Genomic DNA, 25,514 nt, shown 5'->3' on the forward strand with positions numbered 1-25,514 from the left:
AGCCCACGGCATTTTAGAACCTGAGAGAATCACTGCAGATTCTACTTACTTGTTTACATGTGTGCGCTCCCCTTCTACACGGCGAGCTGCTTACGGGTAGGCACTCTTTTCCATTCAATTCTATAACCCTAGTAATGCCCCTTTTGACACACAGCCCTACACTCAGGAATTGTTAGTTGAAGAATGATTGAGTCCACCCCCTCGTTTGCAGAGGTGGGATCTGAGGACCACAAAGGCTCTGTGACGTGCCCAGGATCACACGTGCTACTTTGTGGCAGAGTTGGGCACGGAGTCGATTCTGGCTTGATGGTGCTTTTCTTCAACACCCTTAGCTGGGCCAGTCCCCTCTCACAACACGGTGCTGTTCTTGACGTGTGGTTAGAGGCTCTGATTATCTGAGAGTAGAAAGAGTGTTCCTGGGGGCGCCTGGGGGGCTCAGTTGGTTGAGCGTCCGACTTTGGCCCAGGTCTCACGGTTCGTGAGTTCGAGCCCCGTGTTGGGCTCTGTGCTGATGGCTCAGAGCCTGGATCCTGCTTCAGATTCTGTGTCTCCTGCTCTCTCTGCCCCTCCCCCAGTCGTGCTCTGTCTCTCTCTCAAAAAAAACAAACATAAAAAAAAAAAAAAGAAAGACTGTTCCTGGTGAACGTTTCTCTATTTCTCAACATTCCTCTCCACCTCCTAGATGCATAGCAGACTCTTGGGATTATCTTTAAAAACCCAGGCCATGGAATGGTGGCACTCTATGTGACCATTTGCCTACCAGAAGGCAAATATGTCCCCTTGAGTCTGCTGCGCAATTTGTGGTGACCCCAGTTTAGAGAAATCTCCAAGCATCTCTTTCCCTTAATAACTATCGGTCTGTCATCCTTGAATTCATCTAAGCTTTTATTGGGGGGAGGGAGAAGCTATTTTTATTTTCAGTCTAATCCGCCGCTTGGTGTAATGAGTTCCATATGTTTCCTCCATTTTCTACCTGCTGTGAGAAGTAGGGCTTCCTTCACTTGTCCTAAACTCACCTCTATGGGCTACATGCAGGTAAGACACAAACACACTCTTGCACACCTCTCACACACGTGATTTTGGAGGGAAAATGACCCCGCGATTAATTGTTCCCTTTGCTTACAAGCATATTAAAAATTCAAATGAAAGGAAGCCGAAGCAATGCAATTCAAAGTGAACACAGTGGCAGCTCACTACCCCAAGGAGAAAGTCGTAAATCCTTGACAAAACGGAGACCCGCGACGCAGGGATCGGTGGAAATAAATGAGAAGCCTGCTACGGAGTGGGTGCTTGGCCAAGCAGTGCCTGCCTGCAGTGAGGCCGAAGCGGACTCGAAAAGTTCAGTGTGGCCCAGGAACATAACCTGTCAGCCTCCTCGCCTGACATGATCTTAATTAGCCTCTGTGCTACTGCCGAGAAAGCCCGCTGAGGCAGTTAGCACCAGAGAATTAATCAGATCGTTTGTGGAGTCGACAAAGCAGGACAGCAGCCGACACTGGCAACTTATTGACTGGAAAGGATCCAGGAAGATGGGGAGAGATGTAGTCTCTGTTTGTGCCCCGACTTTTCCCCTGAATGAAGGTGCTCCATAGGGACTGGGAAAGACGGGGGGAGAGGAGGGTGGGGCAAAGCGAGCTCTGCTCCGCCTTTACCTCCCACTTCTCCCTTGCTTCCGTACACTTTTCTGCCAAAGCATCATGTGTAGCGGTGCTGATGCCAAACAATGTGTTTGACTGCAAGAGAGAGGGAGAGAGAGCACTGTTGATTTTGTTGCAAATTGCACTTTTGCTACAGGATTAGTTGGGAAGTTGGAATTTTGCCAGTATTTTCCTCCCTCCTTTTGTTTACTGCCTATTTTCAATAGCTCTGTAATTGCTTTCCATTTAGTAAAAGGAACATTGTTCCTTTTTTTGGTTTTTCTTTTAATTGTGTTTCTTGCCCTGAGCTCTGAGGCTTGGGCGCACTGATGGGAATGCCATGTTGTTTTGGTTCTAGATACCAACTTGGCCTTAGCAATCAAGGCAAGGTCATTGCTAGGGGAGGCATCTGGGTGGTGGGCTCAGAAAAACGTGTGACTTCTTCCAGGGAGCCTTCCCGGATGGGTCCAACTTGTCTATGGTGAACTCTCTCTTATTTGGATTCTCACACGACTTCAAATCTGCACTACACAATCTTGCTCTTGCCTTATGTTGTTTCGTACTTACCTTCATTTCCTGTCTCTTATCTTCTTATCCTGTGTCTCTGACCATAATGCAAGCTCTTCAAAGCCGAAGTCTCTACCTGCTATTGAACATAGCTCTTAACACCAATCTAGGCACAGTAAGAGACACTCAGTAAACACAAGATTGGAGATTTGGGGGTGGGTACCGGCCCGCATGCTGTGGGTCGTTCAGCAGCATTCCTGGCCTCTACCCACTACTGAAAATGTCTCCAGACATTGCCAAGTGTCCCGGGGCGGGGGAGGGGGGGGCCAAAATCACCTTCCCTCCCCATGGAGGACCACTGTTCTATAATGATAATAAAATAATAAGAGGTAAAATTCATTGAGCACGTTACTGTGTCCAGCTTGGTGCTAAAGACGACATCACGTGCCTTCTTTTGTTTATACTTCCATAGCACTCCTGCTCTGGCTTCCATTGTTTTCTAAAGGGGCTCCAGGGGACGAATCTTAAAGCCATGGTTGTAGGTCTATACCACAGTCTGTCTCTTCCCCCGAGGAACACTTAGAAGAGCCTTCCCCAAGGACCTCTCGGGCTCAACTCTGAATTTACAGAACACATCAGCCAACCCTTAATGGTGTCAGGACCACCCATTCATTGACAACTAGATATTCAGCTTGGTGAGGGTTAATTCCTCAAGGAGCTTGATGAAAAGCAATGGAAGGTCAGGGCAAAAGGAAGCCTGCCAGCTGTCACCTCCTTTTTTCAGAGATGTGAACACCATTCCGAACAGCTAATGCGTGGCAGGGGGCTAGAGATTTCTTTCTTTCGCTCTTACCATGGCATTTTAGCTCAGGAAGCAGAATTTCCAGCTAGCCCACCGAAGTGTCATGCCTGCCCTGAATCCTGACCAGCTGTCTTGCAAACAATGCAATCGGTCGCAAGAGGCACAGGGCAAAAGAAGGTGGACAAACAGGTGTGAATTTGTCCTTCTACGGGGCAGGGTGACGACCCAAGGTACATCTCCTGGCGGTAACACCATCTCCGAATATGACGGACAACCCAAGAGAGAGAATTTGACATTTTGGCTGACTGTGTCTCTGGAGAGGGCTAGATCTCTGGCTGCGGAGTCCATTCAACCTCACATTCGCTGCCACCAAGGAGTTAATGACACATTAAAATTAGTCATGTTGTCTGATGGAGAAATATTCTACTTATGGAAAATACCTTTATAGGAAAACTGCCTTTCTGAGTCTGAGCTGGAAATATTACAGTAAACAGGATCTAATCACAGCGAAGCCTTTTTTCAGCTTTGCATGACAGCTGTAAAATATGACAGTATTTATTAATAGTTGCTGCAGTCTAATCTGCAACATTGGAGAGCTACAGCAAAATATGTTAAGCTACTGAGAGAACAATTTCCACAGTAACTAATATGAAAGGGTAGTTTAATGTCTTGTGATTTTTTTTCCCCCTACTGATGGTCCAACCCCAGGAACAAGCTACTAAGCTAATAACCTTTGTGGAGAGGAAGTGTTTAAATGATAATTTATTTCAAGAGCTGACAACAAATTGCTCTGCACTTTCTCTTTTTATGCCCCAAAGCAGTCAAGGATGTGCAAATCGAAGTATTAAAAAATATGACAGCTTCAGTATTTTCATTTTCAATGAAATTCTCATTACAGACATATGTACAGTCTTTTATTCACAATCCAGTCCAAACAGTCATTCACTATTATTATTGTGCAGGCTCTCAAGATGCTCTCATAGTTGAAGACTCATCACAATAGATTAGGCAGGCTGCAGAAGCTACCGAAAGTCTCAGGTACTGTCAACCCCGATTATTGCTGCTCAAACTAGGGGAATTTAATATCTGTCTCTCACAGGGTAATGTACTCTCTGGGCCTTCCTAATTTATTCAGAAGTAAAAAGTAGCTTGAATTTCAATAAAAACTCTCCTGCCTTTGCTTTTCCCAGAAGGCAAATGGACATGACTAGAATTGGAGCCATCTGTTACCTTCGCACATCTTTTAATCAGCTCTTAAAGTGGAGGAGAAAAAAACAATCCATGATGGTCCGTCCTTCTTCTTCTTTTTAATCAAGGTACCTGCTACTTTTTAGCCATGGTAGAACCTATCATCTGTCTCTCTTTGCTTTCTTCGTCTCCAACCAAAAATGGTGCCTTAGTGATGGCGACCTGCAGGGTCAGATCTCTCTATGCTCTGGGAACTGTTTCTGCCCCAGAGAGGAATCCCTGAGTTCACTTCACCTCAGAGCCTGGTCCCCACCACAGGCAATCCCCCACCCCCGGTCTGGCTGCATTTACTACTTTGGCCACTCATTTGCTCTTTAACCTGCATTTGTGATCTGCTGCCTACCTGGGTCCCTGGAACTCCAAGACCACGATTTCCTGTGTTCATTTGTGGACACCAGGCTTTAAGAAAGAAACTGACCCCTGGAGTACATCCACAGGAAGACACCTAGGACAGGGAGGTCCTCTGAAGAACGACAGAAGGAAAGACTATGGGAACAGATAGTACACATTTTCAGACGTTAGAAGTGTGGGAGGTGGTGGGGCGCCCGGGTGGCTCAGTTGGTTGGGCAGCCAACTTCGGCTCAGGTCATGATCTCACAGTTCGTGGGTTCGAGCCCCGCGTCGGGTTCTGTGCTGACAGCCAGCTCAGAGCCTGGAGCCTGCTTCCGATTCTGTATCTCCCTCTTTCTCTGACCCTCTTCTGCTCATGCTCTCTCTCTCTCTCTCTCAGAAGTAAATAAAACATTAAAAAAAAAAAAAGAAGTGCGGGAGGTGGTATATTAGTCCAATGTACAGCCTGCATAGACCATGAATGCGGCTCACATGGGTTGGAATCCTGGTTTGGCTACTTCAGCACACTAAACTGTGTGACCCTAGGATCCATCAGTTAGCCTTTTTATGCCTTGTTTTCCTCAGTCGTAAAGAGGCCGGGACGCCATGTGGATTCAATGTGATAATCCATAAACTCAGGGCCTCGTTTGTGATGAGTGCTTATAAGAAATGGCAGCTGTTTTTATCAAACTGCTTTATCTTATTTATAATTTTATCTTATAATAAAATGATGCCAATAATAGGGATTTATTGATTTGTGCCACTGACTGGTATTGGCATGTGTATGTGTACACATGTGCACGTGTGTGTGTGTGTGTGTGTGTATAAAAAGGAAGAGGGGAGGAGGGAGGGAAGGAGACCAAGAGACAGAGACACAGAGAGAGGGGAGAGAGAGATTCTGTGCTTTATTTGGGAAAGTAGAACTGGATGCGAGGGACGAAGCCAGGTTGTGTACGTAGGTGTTAAACAACGACGCACAGGAGGGTGTGTGGAATTGAATCCAGTCAACCTGAAAATATTCCTCTGAAGAAAAGCCTTTTCTTCTTGTCTGGGGGGAGTCTCTTTACCTCTTAAGCCCTCAGGCTCTTCCAACATTTTCCCATTCTCCTCGCTCTCTGGCAACACTTCTAATCTTTCCACAGTGGGTCTGCTCTAATGAATGCAAATGTCATTATTGGATGAGGGAACAGTTGGGTTAAAAATTAATTTTTCCCGGGCCCCTGAGATAAATCACCGTCTCAGCAACAGGACTGTCAACTCTTCAAAGGCAGGAGCTAATTCTGCCTCTCTTAAATGCTGCCAGTGGCCTGGCACAAGCTAGCACCTGTTGCCGCCGCCCGTGTTACTGCCACAACTTTCTAGAGCAGATAGAAAGGTCTTTTAGGAGGCTGTTGACTTCCGGAGAGTTACCTGGGAACTGAGTAGGGAGTTTCAGGTTGAGAATGGGGAACAGCAGGGGTTTATTGAACACCGGCAAGAAGGTAGGGAGTAGTTGCCTCAAAGGGCACTTAGAACTATTATCTCATTATCTAAGCTGAGAGAGCCGCAGCCTGGGCCAGAATCTTTCATCTCTGTGGGCCGTGCCCATTGAAGGCAAGGAGAGTTGTCGGGTGCGCGAGAGAGTCTGGCTGCAGTTCTCAAGTATGTTGCCATTCTAGGGGAAATGTTAGCACCACAGAGAACTAGGTCACTTGTCCCCAAAGACAGGTCTAATAGAAAACCGGAAGAGGTGGCCACCTCCCTGGCATGGCTTTAGAACTTTCTGTACAAGAACGTGTCTGGACAAGGGACCTCCCAAACCGGACTTGCAGTGTCTGGGATCCCAGAATCGGAAAGCCACGCTCTGGACTAGGGTTCTAGTCCACAGAAGGCCCTTACCCGAATAGAAATTTCCTCCCTGGATGTACTAACACATCAAGTCAGTCCTAGCCACGGATAAATGAGCATGAGTAAATTGGTCAGCTGAACTCTTGTCACTTGCAGAGAAAGACCATTAATCAGTGGGAACAGACTGGAGGGCAGGAAAGTTTTAGTGGAGGTGTAGAGGCAGGTTGGGACAGAGATGTCAAGGCTTTGCTCCCACAGGGGACAGCAGGTGTAGGTAAGTGTCACAGTGGGGAGTCCTGGGTAAATAAAAAAAGGGATGTCAATACAGAGGAGAGGGTACAGAGGGGCAGATATCTCACTTAGTCAACCTCATACTTTTTCCAAGAACTGGTTTGTTGTGCATACAGCACCAAGGGCATAATTTTCAACTTTGTATTAATGAAACAACATAGAAACGAGACGTTTCTCTGCAGACAGAAATCCACGTGTAGCTAACAAAGCCTGGAAATCCGTTTATCATTTCAAAATTTCAGAGATAATATTACCCTGATTGCACTACAAATCTTTTTCTTAAGTTTATTTTTGAGAAAGAGAGAGAGAGAGAGGGAGGGAGAGAAAGAGAGAGAACATGTGGGGGAGGGGCAGAGAAAGAGGAGACAGAATCCCAAGCAAGTTCTGTGCTGTCAGCATAGAGCCCAGAGTTGGGCTCGATCCCACGAACTGTGAGATCATGACCTGAGCCGAAATCGAGTTGGATGCTGAACCAAGTGAGCCACCCAGGCGCCCCTGCGCTACAAATCTCTTAAATGACCTCACTGCTTAACCCATTTCTCAGCCTCTCACTAAACCCTGCCCTCATACAGTAGAGTCACATCATCTGTATATTCAGGTGCTCCCTTCTGTTTTTCTGTCTTCCATTTCTCTTTTGGGTAATTTAAAATATTCTAAAATTCGATTTCACAGTTGTGATCTCTCCCCATAACTTTTATTACTAAAGCAACAGTAATCGCTACAATTGATTATTGTAGACAATGAGAAGAGACACAATAGATACTTTATTGAATATTTTAAAGAACTGTACCTCATGGTATGATTTATACACTGGGTTCTCTCTCCCCCCTCCTTGCTTCCTTTCCTTTCCTTTTTACCTCCCATCGTCCCTCCCTTCCTTCCAGCCTTGCTTGCTTCCTTCCTTCCCTTCTTTGGGAAAACACTATGTCCCCAGGTGCTGTGTACCAGTGTCGGCACAAAGTATAAATCTCGGGGCTAACCAGTCGTTTCGTATCACTCTGGAGAGACGGGCTTGGGCAGGTATGTAGCAGACCCGGCGAAACAACAATGGAGAGCACTTAGGTGAAGTGCCAAGTGAATGACACGGACAGAAGGGTTCTGTGGTGTTGGGAGACGGGCAAGATCTCCTCCTGCCCAGTCACCTCAGTACACGGCATTACCATCTTACCCAGTCTCTCAAGCTAAAAGCCTAGTAGTCACCCAGGAACCCTTCCTCTCCCTCACATCCCACAGTCAATCTGTCCCCAAGTTCTGTTGATTCTGTGTCCAAAATGTATTTCAACTCCATCCACTCTTCTCCATCGGCAGTCTGGTCTAAGCTGCCATCATTTCTCACCTAAATAACCACAATAGCCTTTTAATTGGTTTCCCTTCTTTCACACTTGCACCACATTCTACTCTCTACAGAAACTTAGATCACGTGACTCCCCTGTTCAGAATCCTCCAAAGACTTCCCAGTGAAGGTAGAATAAAATTCATACTCCTTCCCATGGCTCCCGTCCATTCTCCGTGGCTATGATCTGCCTCCTGTCTACCTCTGTGGTCTCGTCTCAGGCCACTTCCGACCTCCTCACTACCCTTTAGCCTCACTTGTCTTCTTTTAGTTCTTCAAATGTGCCCAACTCTTCCCTGCCACAGGGCCTTTGCACTTGCTATTTCCACTGCTTGAAACTCTTTCCCTCTATTCTTCACATGGCTCTCTCCTAATCCTTTAGTTCTCAGCTTAAATGCACCTTCTCAACAAGGCTATCACTGAGAATCTTTTTTTTTTTAAGTTTTATTTATTTATTTTGAGGGGAGGAGGACCAGAGGGGGGAGGCGGAGGAGCAGAGAGAGAGGGAGAGAGAGAATCCCAAGGAGGCTCCACACTGTCAGTGTGGAGTCTGATGTGGGGCTCTGAAATCAAGGGTTGGATGCTTAACTGACTGAGTCACTCAGGTGCCCCATATCACTGAGAATCTTTTTAAAGTTGAGTCTTATCTGTTAGGGTAGATGCAAAAACCATGTCTATCTTATTCAACGTTGTGAATGAATGAATGAATGAATGAGTAAACGGCTATGAGCTGGTGTGGCCAGAAAAGGCTACCTTGGAGAGGTGGAATTTGATGTGGGCTTTGAAAAATGGAAGCATGGGCAGGGTTTTCATAATCAAGATGAAGGAGAGAATTTTAGGTAGTAGCGGAAGTCAAGATGGTGACACCAAGCATGGTTCTGGCACATTTGGGAAACAATGGATAATGGAGCTGCCTGCAATGGAAGGTTCTCATTAGGTAACACAGGAACAATAGTATTGTTAGTTGGATGAGGCATAATTATGTTGACTCTTAAAGAATAGACTATTTTCCACCCCCCCCCCCCAATATGGGCAACAAAAGCCATTGAAAACACTGGAACGGGGTCATGGTTCAGTGTTTTAAGAAGGCTTTCCAAGGAGGAAATTAGCGTAAAAGTTAATAGAAAGTATTTCCTTTTTTTTTTTTTTTTTAATTTTAGAGGTGGGGGGACAGGGGGAGAGAGAGAGAGAGAAAAAATCTTAAGCAAGCTCCACATTCAGCATAGAGCCTGATGTGGGGCTTGATCCAATGACCCTGGGATCATGACCTGAGCCAAAATCAAGACTTGGACACTCAGTCTATAGAAAGTATTTCTTAAGCAGACCAGATTAGTCCCACCAGCTAAATGGCTATAGAGAAAAAAATATATCAACACACACGAGTAGGAAAGGTTTCTATTGGCTCGAAGACCATACAGTTGTCCAAATGATTTAGTGAGATGATTTGAGAAGAGATGCAAGGATAAGAAACAGACCTCGATGGACTTTGTTTCTTTCCCTCCATTGGGCAAAGAAGGTTCGTGGGAGATGAGGAGAAAATACATGAAGTCTATCTTCTGCTTTGTTATAAATGTCCCTCTTCTCTTGCCATCCACAACTTACACATCCTTTAAAGCCTAAATCCTCTAGCCATCTTTCTCTGAAAACTCTAGTTTCCTGGATTGCTTCCTTTTCACAATTCTTGTAGCAATCGGAGTCTGTAGTGTAGTCTTCAATTTGATAGTGCTCTATGTTGTTCATAAATTGTTTCATGAATGTTCTTTTCTGTCCACTCCCATTGGAACTGTATTATATACTGATCTATCACGAGACTCGAACACACCATTGGGGGTTGATAACAACTTGCAGAATTGCTTGACTAATTAACTGAAGTCAGGGTTAATAGCAAGATACAAAGTATCTGTGTCTGCTATAATATCTCAACAAAATTATAGAATGCTACATTAAGAAGAGGGGTGCCCTAGGGAAGGAGACAAGACCAAGAGAGCTTCAGTTCATTGGTCAATGCCAGAGAGCTAGTTAACAGCAGAGCTTGAACTTGGGTCTCCTGCTTTAGGTTCACGAAATTGGTAATATTTCAGAAATAAGTACCACAGGCAAATACAGGCTTTAGTATTTTCTCACAGTGTTTGATGGTGCACTGAAATGGGAGTGAAGAGTTCTTTGGGTTTCCAAAAGCAAAATGGTTTTTCAAGTTAAGTTACCTAGAAAGACCTCCTCTCCGGGTACCACTCCGGCAGACAGGACTTCCATTTGCTTCTTCCTTCTCTGAATCAGAAAGAACCATGCCCAGCCTATAAGCAGAGTTACAGGCGAAAGCGTGGTTTTTGGGAACCTTCCAGTAGTAGGATCCCTTGGTTTTACTGAGGAGCCCCTCAAAGATAACTGGGCTTTAGAGAAGTCTATTTAGCTGAATTATAATGTGTGTGCTTTATCTAATTAACAAATACACCAAACTGTATACCACTTATGATCAGACCCTTAATTTCTGAGACTGTTTCAATAGAATGTGTCCTCGATACGTTACCTCACTATTTGAAAAAGACATCCATTCGCAAAGCCCAGTTTGGCACTCTCTACTCAGTATTTCCAGAAGGTCATTGTTGAGGCCCTATAAGCTGAAGACTTGATGTGGCCTGGTGGACCGAGCCTTAGAAGCCGGAAATTTTGATACCAGCCTCACCTCTGTGGTTAAATGGTTAAGCGAAAAAGCACATTTCTGTGGGCTTCAGTTTCTGATCTACGAAATGGGGATAATTACACTCTCCAATAGGGTTAATTTTCCAAAACTTTCCAGCTTATGCCTCTTTCTATTTTAGACAAAGCTGCTTTTACTTTGTGAATTTTAGACCACATAAATTATTTTGGTGGGGAGAGGGTTCTTTTTCCACAGCAGTGACTCAACCAGGAGAGTCCCAAACCCCTTTTCAGGGCCGGGGGTGGGAGGACATATGTAGTTTGAAAAACTAGATTCTAAAATTACCATTGCATCAAATTTTTGGTCTTGATTGAAATTCTTTTTTTTTTTTTTTTTTTTTTTTTTTAAGACAGGGCTTGAACTCATGACCCTGAGGTCAAGACATGAGCTGAGATCCAGAGTTGGATGCTCAACCGACTGAGCCACCCAGGTTCCCCTTCGTTTAAATTCATTTTTAATTTAAATACAGTTTTAAAAGAGTATTCCGTTTTATTTATTGAAAGAGAAGGAAACAAACATGAGTGGAGAAAGGCTGAATACCACTGTTCCGTGAATATTCAAAGAGCAGAACAGATGCCTCTTCTTACCTCTCTCTGTGTCGTAGAGGTACACAAACTTCTCCCACTTGTAGTGACCCAGCAGACTCAGGATAGCGCCCTTCAAGGCTGGGCGCATCTGGATGACAAACTGCACATCTGCGTCAGTGGGGAAGCTGGGCGTCACAAAGGATGTATGCAGGGCCCCACAGAAGGAGGTCAGAGTGTTCATTGACATCTGGTCATAGAATCCAAAGATGGCGTACACCCCTCTTGAGAACTGGGAGCAGACTGCAATGAGAAAAAGAGCAAGACATTTTAATAGTCCCACAGTCCCCTGTAGGGCTGGAAAGACAACGTATAGTTAGGCTTTTGCTCTAAATGACATGCCTCAAGGGAAAACCAAGACCTCTGAAATCTCTAGACGCCCTTGCCCAGCTGCCCAACAGGGGAAGAGTAAGGAAGGGATGAATTTATTTGATAGAGTTGCATAGTCTCTATGTCTACCATGAGCAAGAAACTAAGAAGCTGTGAAGGAAAGGGGTGAAGGCTGCCTTACCCTCTTTCAGCAACCTTCCCAGCTCACCCACAAGGCACGTGGTGTTCTTGTACTTACACCATAGCTGTCCAGCGCTCTTTTAGTGTACCCATACCAGTATCAGGGTATGACCGTCTTGTGTCCCACCCCTTTCGTGCGTTTTCCGCTAGATGACAATAAGGACTGAAGATTTAGTCGGACAAATTGCCAACGTGTCTGCTAGGAAATGCGTTACTCCTCTTAGGTTACGTAATGCTTTAGCCATAGTTAACGATATGATGAAGACCCTTAATGTTAGGCTACTGATGAAGATTTCCGATTCCAGGCAGGCCAATGGAAGACTGGCCTTTCGGTGCCCAACGAGTCATGTGAGGTAGGTGTAATTGGCAAAGTTCTACCTTGCTCCTTTTGCATTTACCTTCCAGATCTATCAGCTCACACATAGAACTTTTATGTCCTTCATTTTTTCTAAGTAGGCCACACCACCACCTCTTCCCTCTTCTGGCCCAGATGAGCTTAAAAAATGTGAACCAAATTCAATATTAGCTTAAGTAGAACATAATTAACAAAGCAAATCAGCTACAACAAAACCGTGTGGTGCATTCCCAAACCAAGTGGAAATGATCTTTAGATTATCTGCTCTGCCGCTCCCTTCCATTCATGCGAAGCCGACAGAACAGGCAGCTCAAAATGCGGTGTGATTTAAGGAATCCCGCACGGCCTCCCTTATCTGCTAGGAAGCCACTGTCAGGCTTACTTTTTCAGGTGTTGAAAAAAAAAACAAAAAACCTCTGTGGTTTGGGAAGGGGATTAAACAGAATCTTTTTAAGCTGTTAGCACGTTAAGATGAATTAATATGTCCTACGTCCGATTAGACACTGGGTAGAGTGTGTAAACAGGCAAGTTTTGAGAGGGAAGGGTGGGTCGGAGAGGAGAATGTAAAGGGTCTGGAGTGCTCCCTGAAAGGAGAAACAGTGAAGGTACTGGGCACCGGAAAGAAGGGAGATGTTGCAAGTACGAGGAAGGCAAGTGGGAAACCAATTAATTTATTTCTTGACCCTGCTGTGAGAAACAGAGGGTTCTCAGGATCTGCGGGATCTTGCTTTCCCTCCATTCTATTTAAACCTATTATTGATCAAAGCTGTTCCCCTTTGTTAGCCAAACTCATAAGTCATCGGCTTAAGGATAGCATCTCAAAGGTGATTACCAGTCACCTAGGCATCTCCATCGGGGAAGACAAAAGCCTGCAACTTGAGGCATTCTAAGTGACCCCCAAACACATGCATAAAAAAGGTCTTTCTTGGGGCGCCTGGGTGGCTTAGTCGGTTAAGCATCCGACTTTCGCTTAGGTCATGATCTCGCGGTTCGTGGGTTCGAGCCCCGTGTCGGGCTCTGTGGTGACTGCCAGCTCAGAGCCTGGAGCCTATTTCAGAGCCTGTATCTCCCTCTCTCTCTGACCCTCCTTTGTTCACGCTCTCTCTCTCTCTCTCTCCTAGAAATAAATAAAAATATTTTTTAAAAAAAGGTCTTTCTATTAAGAGGAGAAAGCCAATTACAGAAGTGAGTCTGGGGCACTTCATGACAGGGGGCCAAAAGAAGGATTCAGAAACAAAAAGGAAGAGGCTAGATGCGACCTTGCCTTTGGTTATCACCAAGGAAGACCCTAAGGAGCGTTGATTCCCAAACTGATCCTGGAAACGGAGAGGTTTGCAGTACCGGTCAGATCCTGCCTGGTGCACATCATCTTCTATATAAAATTGACAATAATGATCATAGCCACTGAGAGCTTTGTATGCACCAGGCACTAGGCTAAGTACTATACGAGTATTATTTAGTCTTCCCAACAACCTCATGACATATTGCTATTATTTCACAGATAAGATTCTGAGGCAAAACGATGTTCTGTATCTTGAGTGGAGGAGTCAGGATTTGAATTGGGATCAGTCTGACTCCCAAACTCATACTCTCTGGGACCCCAATCCAATAACGACATTAAAGAGTAGGTATTGGTCCAAATGGGACAGGCTTTCCAGATGTAGCAAGTAAAACAGAGGATTCCGTATGCCTCAAATTCATACAAATATCAAAGAACTATTTGTTGTTTACCTGAAATGCAGATTTAGCGATCGTGTATTTTATCTGGCAATAAGCAATCACAGCCCTTCACTGAACTGTATTCAGGCGGTAGTTGGTAATTCTTGGAGCCATACCAACCAGCATGCAAGGTCCAAGAGAAAGATGAGGATCTGCAAACCCTAGACCAAAATCGTTTCATGGGGAAATGCAACATATTTCCACCAAGGAGAACCCCAGTCTGACTAAATTATGGACAATAATTGAGGGGGAAATTAACTTGAAGAGAGGCGAGCTTATAGTTACGATCCACTTAGAGTTGTAAAAAGCCTTTCACATTGGAAGGAACCAAAATGAAAGTAGGCACGTTATAGAAGTGAGATTCTGGTTCATAAAAAAAAAATCTTGTGTTCCTCTTTTTTTAAATTCTTTTTTAATGTTTTATTTATTTCTGAGAGAGAGAGAGAATGAGCAGGGGAGGGTCAGAGAGAGGGAGACACAGAACCTGAAACAGGCTCCAGGCTCTGAGCTGGCTGTCATCACAGAGCCCGACGCGGGGCTCGAACCCACAAACCACGAGATCATGACCTGAGCCGAAGTCGGACGCTTAACCGACTGAGCCACCCAGACGCCTCTTGTGTTCCTCTTATAATCATTGTGTTTGAACCTCAGGGGTATAGAATTAATCATTAGTAGTTCATATATGGACCTTTCATATTTCACTTATGACATTTATTTATTTATTTATGAACACCCATGCGGAACACACATAAAACCATCACCCAGCCCAAGAACTACATCACTGATACCTTATTTTTACCTTCGTCTTCCCCCTCTATTCCATCTCCCTGTTTTGACATCCTCTGGCCCTCCCTCCATAACCACTATCCTCAATTTTGCATTTATCATTACCTTGGTCTTTTAAAATGTGCAGACACACACACCTAAGCAATACAACGCTGTTTGTGCTTGTTTTAAAACTTTATAAAAAGGGAACCATATTGAATATGTGAAAACCAGACCACAAGAAGGAGCGCCCAGCGGGGCGCCTGGGTGGCTTAGTCGGTTAAACGTCCGACTTTCGCTCGGGTCGTGATCTCGCGGTTCGTGGGTTCGAGCCCCGCGTCGGGCTCTGTGCTGACTGGCAGCTCAGAGCCTGGAGCCTGTTTCAGTCTGTGACTCCCTCTCTCTCTGACCCTCCCCTGCTCGCGCTGTCTCTCTCTCTCTCTCCTAGAAATAAATAAAAAAGAATTAAAAAAAAAAAAAGGAGCGCCCAGTGATGTCTTTCAGCCTATGTGTGACAATAAGGAGAATGAGACAAAGGAAAACCTTATACAAATGTGTGAACGAGCAGGTGCAAGGGAATGGAGTTGTGGCCCAGACAAGGGACTTAGGAGTAGTATCGGATCAGCAGCAACCCTCAGGCAACACTGGGCTACTGTGGTCCAAGAGACACATGGCGGTGGACAGCAACAAGAAGAATGTCACGAGAAAATCAGTAAATGTTATATTCCCTTCATATAAACAACAGAGGTGCAGCTGCCCTGCAAATCCGACTGGGCACTGTCGCCTTTGCTCTATCTCAACATACAGAAGTAATGTAAGTCGGAGGCCCAATGGGAGGGATTCGAGAGTCCACGGATCGTGATGAGCACCGAGGCATGTACAGAGCTGTTGAGTCGCCATATTGTACACCTGAAACTAATGCAACACTGTATGTAGACTATACTGGAATTAAATTTAAAACTTAATAAAAAAAATAAAGGAAGGCCCAGTGGGGAAGACAACTGCCATGTGAGCACAGGGTTAATGGCCTCTGAGAGAAGCTGGGGCCCGGGGGAACCTGTGAATGGCCGCTCGCGGCATAAACCCGGGCCCATTCCCAGCTGTAGAAAGTAAGGCTGAACAGAATGCTGTGCTGACCCAAAGGGCAGTGTCCATGTTTTTTGATTCCAGGAAGGTTTGAACTAAACGGTACCAGAGACTATTTTGTGCAGTGTTTTTTTTAAAGTATAGTTTTTCATGTGGAATCATTTCTCCAAATGAAATTTTATGTGGAAATGTCCAATATATAAAAGGGATAAAGTAAAGCTCTCCTGATTCAACCCAGTCCACCGATGCCTCCCTATCATAAAGAAACTGTGACACAAGTGTCTTGGACAAGGTCACGCCGTGAATTGTGAACCAGTTTCTTAGCAATGCTATAGCAGCATCTCTCGACCATCCCCACTCCGGAGCTCTGCAGGACGACAGGGGTCAGGATTTGCCCAGCACGAAAGTGACTTCCCCTCAATGCCAAGCTCTCAGCATAGACGGTTCCACCCAGGATGTCCCAGGCCTCATCTGCCTCCGGCCCCAAATACCAACAGTCAGATCAGGTGGCAGACAGGTGATCTGTTGGAACTCATGATTCTTTTGGATGCATTCTGTTACCTTTATCTGAGTCCTTGATGGAACACACCCACTTGTTTCTATCAGAAGATGAGTTCGTGGTAACATGATAATGGAAGAAATCATGATCTTGGCAATCTTCAGTCACGGGAAGCCATCTATTACAGTGCTGGGCACATAATAGATACTCAATTAATGCTAGCTGCTTATTCATGCAACAAATATCTACTGAGCACCTGCTATGTGCCAGGCACTGTTGTAGGTCCTGGGAGATAGAGGAGAGAAAAAAGATCCTGTCCACTTGGAACTTACATACTAGTGAGGAAGAAAGACAATAATAAATGACACGAGTAAAATATAATGTCTCAGTTATTAAGTGTTGCTTTGGGAATAAGGTGAGGAATAAATGAAATGGTACATGGAAAATCTTTACGGTGCCTAACATATAACTTGGGGGCCAAATGGTTCTTTTTCTGTTTCCTTCCTCTTTCCAACCCTTCCCAGCATACTTTGCCCTGCTAACCCCATCAGGTTATCCTCAATGTCACACTGAGCGCCCAGGTGAGCATAGCTTTTCCTCTCTTCCCCTTCCCCTTTAGATTTCTTCTATGCTCTTTCCTATTTTATTTCCTGGGGAGTCCTAGTTTAAGAAAGAAGCTCTGCTCTTTTGGCTTGAGAATGTGCTATTTCCTCTGAATCTTTCCTTCCCTGTATAACGCACAAAGTGCTGGTAAAATGCTGTCTCTTCTTGGGACCTCTGTGCGCTCCCAGTAGGAAATATCTTGGTCGTCTCCTCCCTAATGGTGCCTGTCTCCATCTCTTCTTACTAACAAAACACCACATTCTTGTTTAAGATGCCATTTCTGACTACATCCTGGATTCCCGGGGGGAAGTATAGCTCCAGTGTAGCTCCTGGCTGTGTTCTCTTCAATGGTGACTGACAAGTAAGGCTGGAGCCAGCTGTCACGCTTTTATTTATAGTCCCCGAGTCTATAGGGTCGGGACAGGTATTGTTAATGTACAATGTAGCAGCTAATTACACCACCCATATTCCAAAAGGTATCATTACAAAAATGTCAAACAACTTGATTACCCCAAAGATCAGAATAGCAATATTGCATATCATTTACAGAACACTTTTCATAGCCTTTTGAATCAGGGGGAAAAAAGGAAACTGAAGTCTCTTGCTGACTTAATGACCACATGTGAAGCAGGCAGGAAGAAGAAAAATACAGCTGTGAAGGAACCGATGGAGACGCACCACAAGAAGATTCTCCAGGTAATACCATAGTACAGTGAATTCCAGGCGATCAAAGAAACAGAACTCTGAGGGACCTTACCAGATTACGTAGTCCAGTGCTTTCTAAAGCTGTAGTGTTGGTCCATGGTGAGTTTCCAGTCTGGTGAAGTGTGTGTGTGTGTGTGTGTGTGTGTGTGTGTGTGTGTGTGAGTGTGTGCGTGCCCACGTGTGTATTGGAATAAGCTCGACACCTGTTCTGTTTCAGGAAGGACAGTCCTTTTCTTTATATCATGTCTATTCTTCATTCCTGTATGTAGTCCCTTCTCTTCTGAAATGATGCTGATGTTAATGAAAAATGGCGTGTGTACGTGCGTGTGTGTACATACATATGTACATGTGTATTTCATCTGCGTGGTAGACCAAATAATGTCCTCCCAAAAGATGTCCACGTCTTAATCCTCCAAATCTGTGAATTACGTTACATGGTGAAGGGGAATTAAGGCTGCAGATGGAATTAAGCTTACTAATCAGCTGACCTTAAAATAGCAAGATTATCCTGGATTATCGGGGTGGCTCAGGGAAGCACAAGGGTCCTTACACGTGGATGAACAAAGCAAAACAACAAAAAAAAAGAGTGCCAGAGTGATGTTATACGAGAAAGACCTGACCAAGCATTGCTAGCTTTGATGCCGGAGGGGACTGTGAGCTAAGGGATGTGGGCAGAGTCTAGAGGCTGGGGAAGGCAAGAAAATGGATTCTCTCCTAGAGCTTCCACACAGGAACGCAGCCCCGCTGCATTCTCTGGTGAGACCCCTACCAGACTGCTGACCTACAGAAGTGGAAGGTAATTAACCTGTGCTATTGTAAGCTGTTAAATTTGTGGTCATTTGTTAACAGTAGTAAAGAGAAAATGAATGCACTTAACACAGCAAGATTTAAACGTTGGTAACTCTACATCAATATATACTCCACTCACCCTTTTCCCCCGCTTAAAATATTACTGATATGAGGGGCGCCTGGGTGGCTTAGTCGGTTAAGCGTCCGACTTTCGCTTAGGTCATGATCTCGCGGTTCGTGGGTTCGAGCCCCGTGTCGGGCTCTGTGGTGACTGCCAGCTCAGAGCCTGGAGCCTATTTCAGAGTCTGTGTCTCCCTCTCTCTCTGACCCTCCCCTGCTCACACTGTCTCTCTCTCTCTCCTAGAAATAAATAAAAAACATTAAAAAATTTTTAAAAAAATATTACTGATATGAGAAGGTCAAAGTTTGGAAACTAAACATCTAGTCTAATTTCTGATTCAGTACAGGAACCACCTGCTGTGAGGTCATATTACTGCTCCTTGAATACCTCTAGTGACAAGGGAGCTCACTACTTACAAGTACCCTTCTCTTGCCTGGTGGCTCTGATACTACGGAGCTCTTCCTTAACCTGAACCAGACTCCACCTGTTTGGGCTCCCGAGTGCCACATGATATACCGAACTCCAGTTGTGCATGACCCTCAACTGTGCTTTACAGGAAGCTCAAAAATACAACTGATGTACTCAAGAGATACATAATGGCTATGAGCTATTCAAGTGTGCGCATTTAGTCTCTCAATGCTGTCTTCTTCCTGTCAGGCTAAAAATTTGCTACAAGATCCCATCTCCCCTTTGATCCATGCCACCTCCATAAACTATTGTTCTAACTCCTTTTTTTTTTAAGATTTCTTAAAGTTTGTTTGTTTATTTATTTATTTATTTATTGAGAGAGAGAGAGAGAAGAGAGTACGCACACAAGTGGGGGAGGGGCAGAGAGGAGAGACAGAATCCCAAGCAGGCTCCGTGCATCAGTGCAGAGCTGGCTGTGGGGCTCAAACTCATGAACAATGAGATCGTGACCTGAGCTGAGATCAAGAGTCAGATGCTTAATCGACTACACCACCCAGGTGCCCCTAACTCCTTCTTTACCATCATCAGTAACGACGGGATGGGGACCTTGCAGCCATCTGCGTCTGCAACCTAGTTGCTGCTCCATCATTCCACCGAACCTGCTCTCTCAAGCTTGACGATGACCTGCTCGCTGTCAAACCCAGCTCTATTCACAGACATCATTCAACTTGACTGCAGAGCACCATTTGATATTGTTGGCCAAATCCTTCCTCTTGAACCTCACTTCTGTTTTAAGAGCACTAACCTTTACTGTTCCTTCTCGCTTTCCTCTTGCTCTACCCCCTCGATGAAGATGTGCCCAAAGATTTTGTCCTTGGCCCTCTTTTCTTCTTACTCGAAATGATATTGTTTTCATTCCACAAATATTTGTGGCGTTCCTTCTATGTGCCAAGCGGGGACAGGGGTCTTGCCTCGCCATCTCCATACGGTTGGCTTCAAAGTCCATGCCTCTAGCTTCAGACGCATTCCTGAGCTCCAGATCCATATTTCCGAGTGCTCACAGACTGGCCTCACCCGGAGGCTGGCATATTCACACGCTCAGTGTATTATTTCTCTACTCCCACCGGCCACCGTGGATCGCTTCTCTTGTCCCTGTTTCTCCTAATGCATTGTTCTTCTTCCAGTCACCCAAGCCCGAGTCTTCAGGGCTATCTTTGACTTCTCCCTCTGCCTCATCTCCATGTGTCATTCTCCTGTGATACTCTGTCAATTCGACTTCTACGACGTGTGTGGTATCTCATTTCCTGGTCACCTTCAGGTCACGTTCTTATCCCTTCTCTCCTAGACTATGAGAGTAGTCTCCTAGCCCGTCAGCTGCCAGTCCACCCTTCCCCCCATCTATCACTGGCACTGCCATCGCCTCACTCTGCCTTCTTTCTTTCCCAACTGTCCTATCCAAATATACCCCTCCTAACTCCCGTTTCTGCAAGAATCTGCTCTGAATATGCGTTGTGAACGGACTAAGAGATGAATCTTCACTGGGGGAGCCCAGGTGGCTCCATCGGTTAAGCGTCCGACTTCAGCTCAGGTCATGATCTCACAGCTTGTGAGTTCAAGCCCCGCATCAAGCTCTGTGCAGACAGCTCGGAGCCTGGAGCCTGCTTCAGATTCTGTGTCTCCCTCTCTCTCTGCCCCTCCCCTGCTCACACTCTGTATCTCTCTTTCTCAAAAATAAATAATAAAACATTAAAAAATTAAAAAAAAAAAAAAAGAAATGAATCTTCACCAGTAAGTCAGTTCCGGATTTCTCAGCCTTGGCAGGACTATTGATATTTCGGGCTGGATAATTCTTTACTGTGATGAGCAGCCCTGAAGTCCTACTCTGATATTTGAGGACAGCAGCACTGCCATTGCGACCCAGGTGTGAAGCCCGAAATGCCTCAGAACATTTTCAAATATCCCCAAAGGGGGGGGGGGGGCAACTTCACTACCTGTTCTCTCCTCGCTCCTTGCTCCCCAAGAGGACCACAGGGTGTGGTGTTCTTACTCTCCACAGAGAACAAGGCCTTAACCGAATGAAAATGCATACATATCTGGAACAACCCAAAGGAGTTATTTTCGTGGTAGAAAGTCAGGAAGGGTGGATATTTTGAACTCTTCAAAGCCAACCATACAAGCAGATACCTCCCTGCTCCAGCTCTTAAATTGGCTATTTGTGTTTAAACTGGGGATGGAAGAGGGGGAGAACTAGATAAAAGATGGAGGTGGTGGGGTCGGGCGTGGGATAGTAGGCAGCTTATCATACCTTCCTTAGCTTCATCTGGATCAGCCTCCTCCTCCCCACCAAACACCCCTTGGTCTTGGGTTCTAGTAACCACAGTGGGTGCTTCTAAGGTATCAGAGGCAGGAGAAGGTGTCAGCCCCATTCTCCAGCTGATGATTCCATGGTTTAATTACCATCTTTGGGTTAATTCCCTTGAACATTTTGTTCAGCTCTCAGGAGTACACTGCCTTCCGACAGTCTAACTAGTTATTTTTGCAATTACATGGCATGTATCTAAACGCTGGCAAAGAAAACATTCATTATCAACATTTGATCCTACTTGAATATAACGGCTTGCAAACGCAGGCATTAACATATGAACACATGTATTTTGGAAAATTCGGTTTGCAACTGTAAGGGCAATCCACCCTTCCATGATGCCGGGGTGGGCTGGGGTAATGGGGTGCTTTTTAGGCCCTTTTATATCAGGAGAACACGGTTAAGCACTGGAGCTCAGGAGTTTGAAATTTTTCGCTTCTTCATCAATTAATTTCTTCATTCGCCGAATAAAATCTGGAGTTCCTACTGCATGACAAACATGGCCTGGGTGCTGGGGTACAGCAGTGAGCAAAACAGATAGGACCTCTATCCTAGTGGTACTTGCGGCCTAGAACTGGCAGCAGATATCAATCAATAAAAGAATCACACCAATGTGTGGTCATCGTGTTGTAAGTACTGAGGAGGGGAGGGATCAGGGTGCTCTGCGACCATGTGACAAGGTGGCTTTGAGGCAAAAGGTAACTGAGGACTTGACACGTGAGCTGACCCCTCAGACTAGAAGACCGCCCCATGCAGACAGAAGAGCGCTTGCTAAGGCTCTGAGGGAGGGCACATGGGAGGCACTGAACGGAGACTCGCCTGGCTGGAGTGTGGCCAGCAAAGAGAAAGGTGCCAGAGGAGTCTAGGGGGAGGTAGGGACCCGACCGTAGAAGACCTTGTGGGACCCTGGTAAGGAATCTAGACTTTATTCTAAGGACCATTAGAGGAAATCTTGGAAGGATTATGGGTATTGCATGAACTGATTTACATTTTTAAAAGATTTATCCAGCTGCTGTACGGACAGTGGCTTTATGGGACATTGATGAAAGCAGGGAGAACATTTGGAATGTTAGCCCTGGAGTCCTGGTGAGAGAGGAGAGTGGTTTGGATCTGAGTTGTGGCAATGGGGGCAGAGTGATTTGGTGTTTCGTTTTGAGGTCAAATTACTGGTTGAACAGCCTGGAGATAGTTACTTAAACTCTTCAAACCTCATTTCTATACCTGTAACAATTGGGATAGCAAGTTTCTGCCCCATGACATTGTTGTACTTATTAAATGGACATGTTCAAAGTGCTTGGGACTCTCATATAAGACTCTGCTCAATTGATCAAATGGTATCTGTTACTAATATTATCTTTAAGATTATTTCTCGGTGCTTTTGTACTGTGATGGGTTTTTATATGGTTCAGCCTCTGGTTTGCTGTGTGACCTTGGGTCAGTCACCTCACTAGACCCGGTGTCTGCCATTCACCCACGTCTCTCTACCAATCATCTAAAGCGGTCAGGGGCCTGTCTTGACTTACAACTCACTTGACGTGGGATTTAGCACAGCTCTTCACTGAAAAACAAATTGATCCAGTGATCCAGTCACAGTCAATGAAACAATTTCTAAAGCCGGGCAGGAAAACGATGCATTCTCATGATGCCTTTGAATCAGCCGTAAGATTTGCCATAGACAGGTAAGAGCTTTGAGTCTGATATCATACCATGAGAGCATTTGAAACCCATTTTCTTTAATTCTGCCACCCGTGCTGGGGTGGGCTGGGGAAGGGAGGGTGAGCCAAGGCCCTAAACAAAAATTATTCTTAAAAGTTAATTAATGGTTGTCTTGTCTCCTGTACGCTTGAAAGATTTCAGAATTTAAAATAAAACCATATTACACATAATAAAATGTGTAGGTCCATTGTGAGCTGGGAAGATATACTTTTACTTCCCACTGGGTTTGAATTCCATAGCATCACGTTCTTAATACTGAGTGTAATGGCCCGGCTCACCCCCTCCAGCTTCTTCACAGTGCAACCATCTCCTCTATAATTCGATTTACAGGTGGCCATTCCATCTCCTCTTGGACCCTTCTGATGATGGTGAACTCACCACTTCCCAAAGTAGTTCATTCTACTTTGGGGTGGCTCTAATTATTTGAAATGCCTTTATTACACCCAGCACGAATCTGCCTCTCCACCACTTTCACCGCCTATGGTTCCTTATTTTTCTCCCCGAAGCTCACAGAACGTATCTGTTCCCTCTTCTAATGGCAGGCCTTCAAACATCTGAAGATATACACCCTACCTGTCTGTGCCTTCTCTTCTGCAAGCTAATCACCTCTAGCCCGTCAGATCTAAGTCATAGGTCCCAGGCTTTCAACTCTGGCCATCTTCCTCTTGACGTGTTTCAGTTCGTTAAATGTCACTCTTAGAATGTGATGTCAAGGACCGGGCGCTGCACTGCAGGTGAGGTTGAACCCACCCAGAAGGCAATAGGATCTGTTTCGGATTAGACATCTTATATATCTATCGGTGCTGACGAAGATGGCATTGATTTCTTTTTAACCTTTCTACTATCCAATTCTATTGGGTCTACTTCTACTTTGTGGTCTTAAATTTATATCCTAGGTATCTTGTTGAAGAATTCTGCCAAGCCAGGCTTCTCCCAAACTTGGATATGTGCTCTTGCTGACTTTTTTTTTTTTTTTTTTTGTAGCTAAATACCTTTTCTGGTTCCTTTTACCCTTTTAAAATGTCCTCATGATTGGGACCCAGCCTTTTAAATCTTGATTTGGTTAACAAATTTCTTAGCTCTCACTCCCAATTACTTGTCATCTAACAAATTTGATCAGCCAGCTTTGGGTAGCATCATCCAAATTATTGACAAAAGTGCTGAAGAGGACAAGGTCAAGGACAGAATTATTTGGCAGGTGACTTCATTTTTCACTCCTCCCCTTTCCAGGATGACAACAATTAGGTAATAAATACTCTGGTTAGAGTTCTTCAGTCCGCTCCAAATGTATCTTTAATACACGCGTGGTTTGGGTAATACAAATGATCCTTAATCCTGACCTTGGTTCTTCAGACATGTTCATAGGTCTGTAGTTCAAGGGGAGAAAAAGTAACTGGACTGATTTTCTTCTTTTCTGGTATCATCATCTCTGATCACGTATCTTTACCATTTATCGGTAAGTTTAATGGGGAGGAAGTGAAAAAAGAAGAGGACACTGAAAGGAGACAGAGAAGTGCCTTCTCGTAAAGAGTGAACTACCAGAAGAATCGGGAAACTATCCCAGTCTACACTTTAACTCAAACAGTCTGTCATTATCTAAGGTCAAAAAGCTGATTCATTTCCCTTCAGGGTCAGGAAGCAAATGGCCTACCCATTTTATAAGTGGAAGACTTGATGTCTGATTAGCTCCTGGGGTCCATGGTCCGTAGCATTCCTTCTTGCTAGTAGACTTTAAAGGAACTGTAAGCAGCCTTGGGGCACTTGGGTGGCTCCGTCAGTTGAGTGTCCAAATCTTGGTTTTGGCTTAGGTCATGATCTCATGGTTTGTGACATTGAGCTCCGCCATGGGCTCTGCACTGACAGTGAGGAGCCTGCTTGGAATTCATTCTCTCTCTCTCTCTCTCTCTCATTTTCTCTTTCTCAAAATAAGTAAATTTTTAAAACTTTAAAAAAAAGTTTAAAGAAACAGTAAGCAGCCTTATCAAATGGCCCAAATGTAATCCTGATGGGAAGCAACTATTGAGAAGTCATCCTCACAATGCCCAGGACTGGTGGTTATGTGAAACAGGTCACCTTATTGCTGTGTTAAAAAGCTCCACCATCTCAGTTCCCTCAAATATGTGTTACCAGCCTGGCGAACAAAGAATCCATTTGTCCTCTAGGGAAAAAGGGCAAGTTTAAATTAAAAGCATTTTTTTCTAATTCAAATTCAAGTGGTTGGACTGTTAAAAGTAATTCCTCATTCTATGTGTGGGAGGACATTCAGGGTCTGTGCAGAACTTTATGCCAAAGACGTCCATTCAGAGGTGTTTGTCTTGTCAAGCACAGAGCTTCCATTCAGGCAAACCTCAGCAGCCCTCGCAGGACATTGCAGGGTCCAGCTACCCTCTATTTAAGTTTTTTTTAGTGTTTATTTTTGACAGAGAGACAGGGCATGAGCAGGGGAGAGGCAGGGAGAGAGGGAGACACAGAGTCCAAAGCGGGGTCCAGGCTCCGAGCTGTCAGCACAGAGTCCGATGCGGGGCTTGAACCCATGAACCGTGAGATCATGACCTAAGCTGAAGTCAGACACTTAACCGACTGAGCCATCCAGGCACCCCAGTACCCTCTATTTTAAAG

At 44.9% G+C, this 25,514-nt stretch overlaps 1 protein-coding gene across 1 annotated transcript in view; it reads right to left on the reverse strand.

Annotated features, from left to right (window-relative positions):
- Positions 1–25,514, reverse strand: part of GRIA3 (glutamate ionotropic receptor AMPA type subunit 3) — a 282,660-nt gene that overhangs the window by 193,198 nt on the left and 63,948 nt on the right. The window contains exon 4 of the mRNA XM_039238823.1: positions 11,261–11,500. Coding sequence (XP_039094754.1) covers positions 11,261–11,500 — 240 coding nt within the window. The remainder of the gene's footprint in view (positions 1–11,260; positions 11,501–25,514) is intronic.

The sequence above is a fragment of the Hyaena hyaena genome, unplaced genomic scaffold, assembly GCF_003009895.1.
Source record: "Hyaena hyaena isolate Hyena2069 unplaced genomic scaffold, ASM300989v1 scaffold_147, whole genome shotgun sequence".
Taxonomy (NCBI): domain Eukaryota; kingdom Metazoa; phylum Chordata; class Mammalia; order Carnivora; family Hyaenidae; genus Hyaena; species Hyaena hyaena.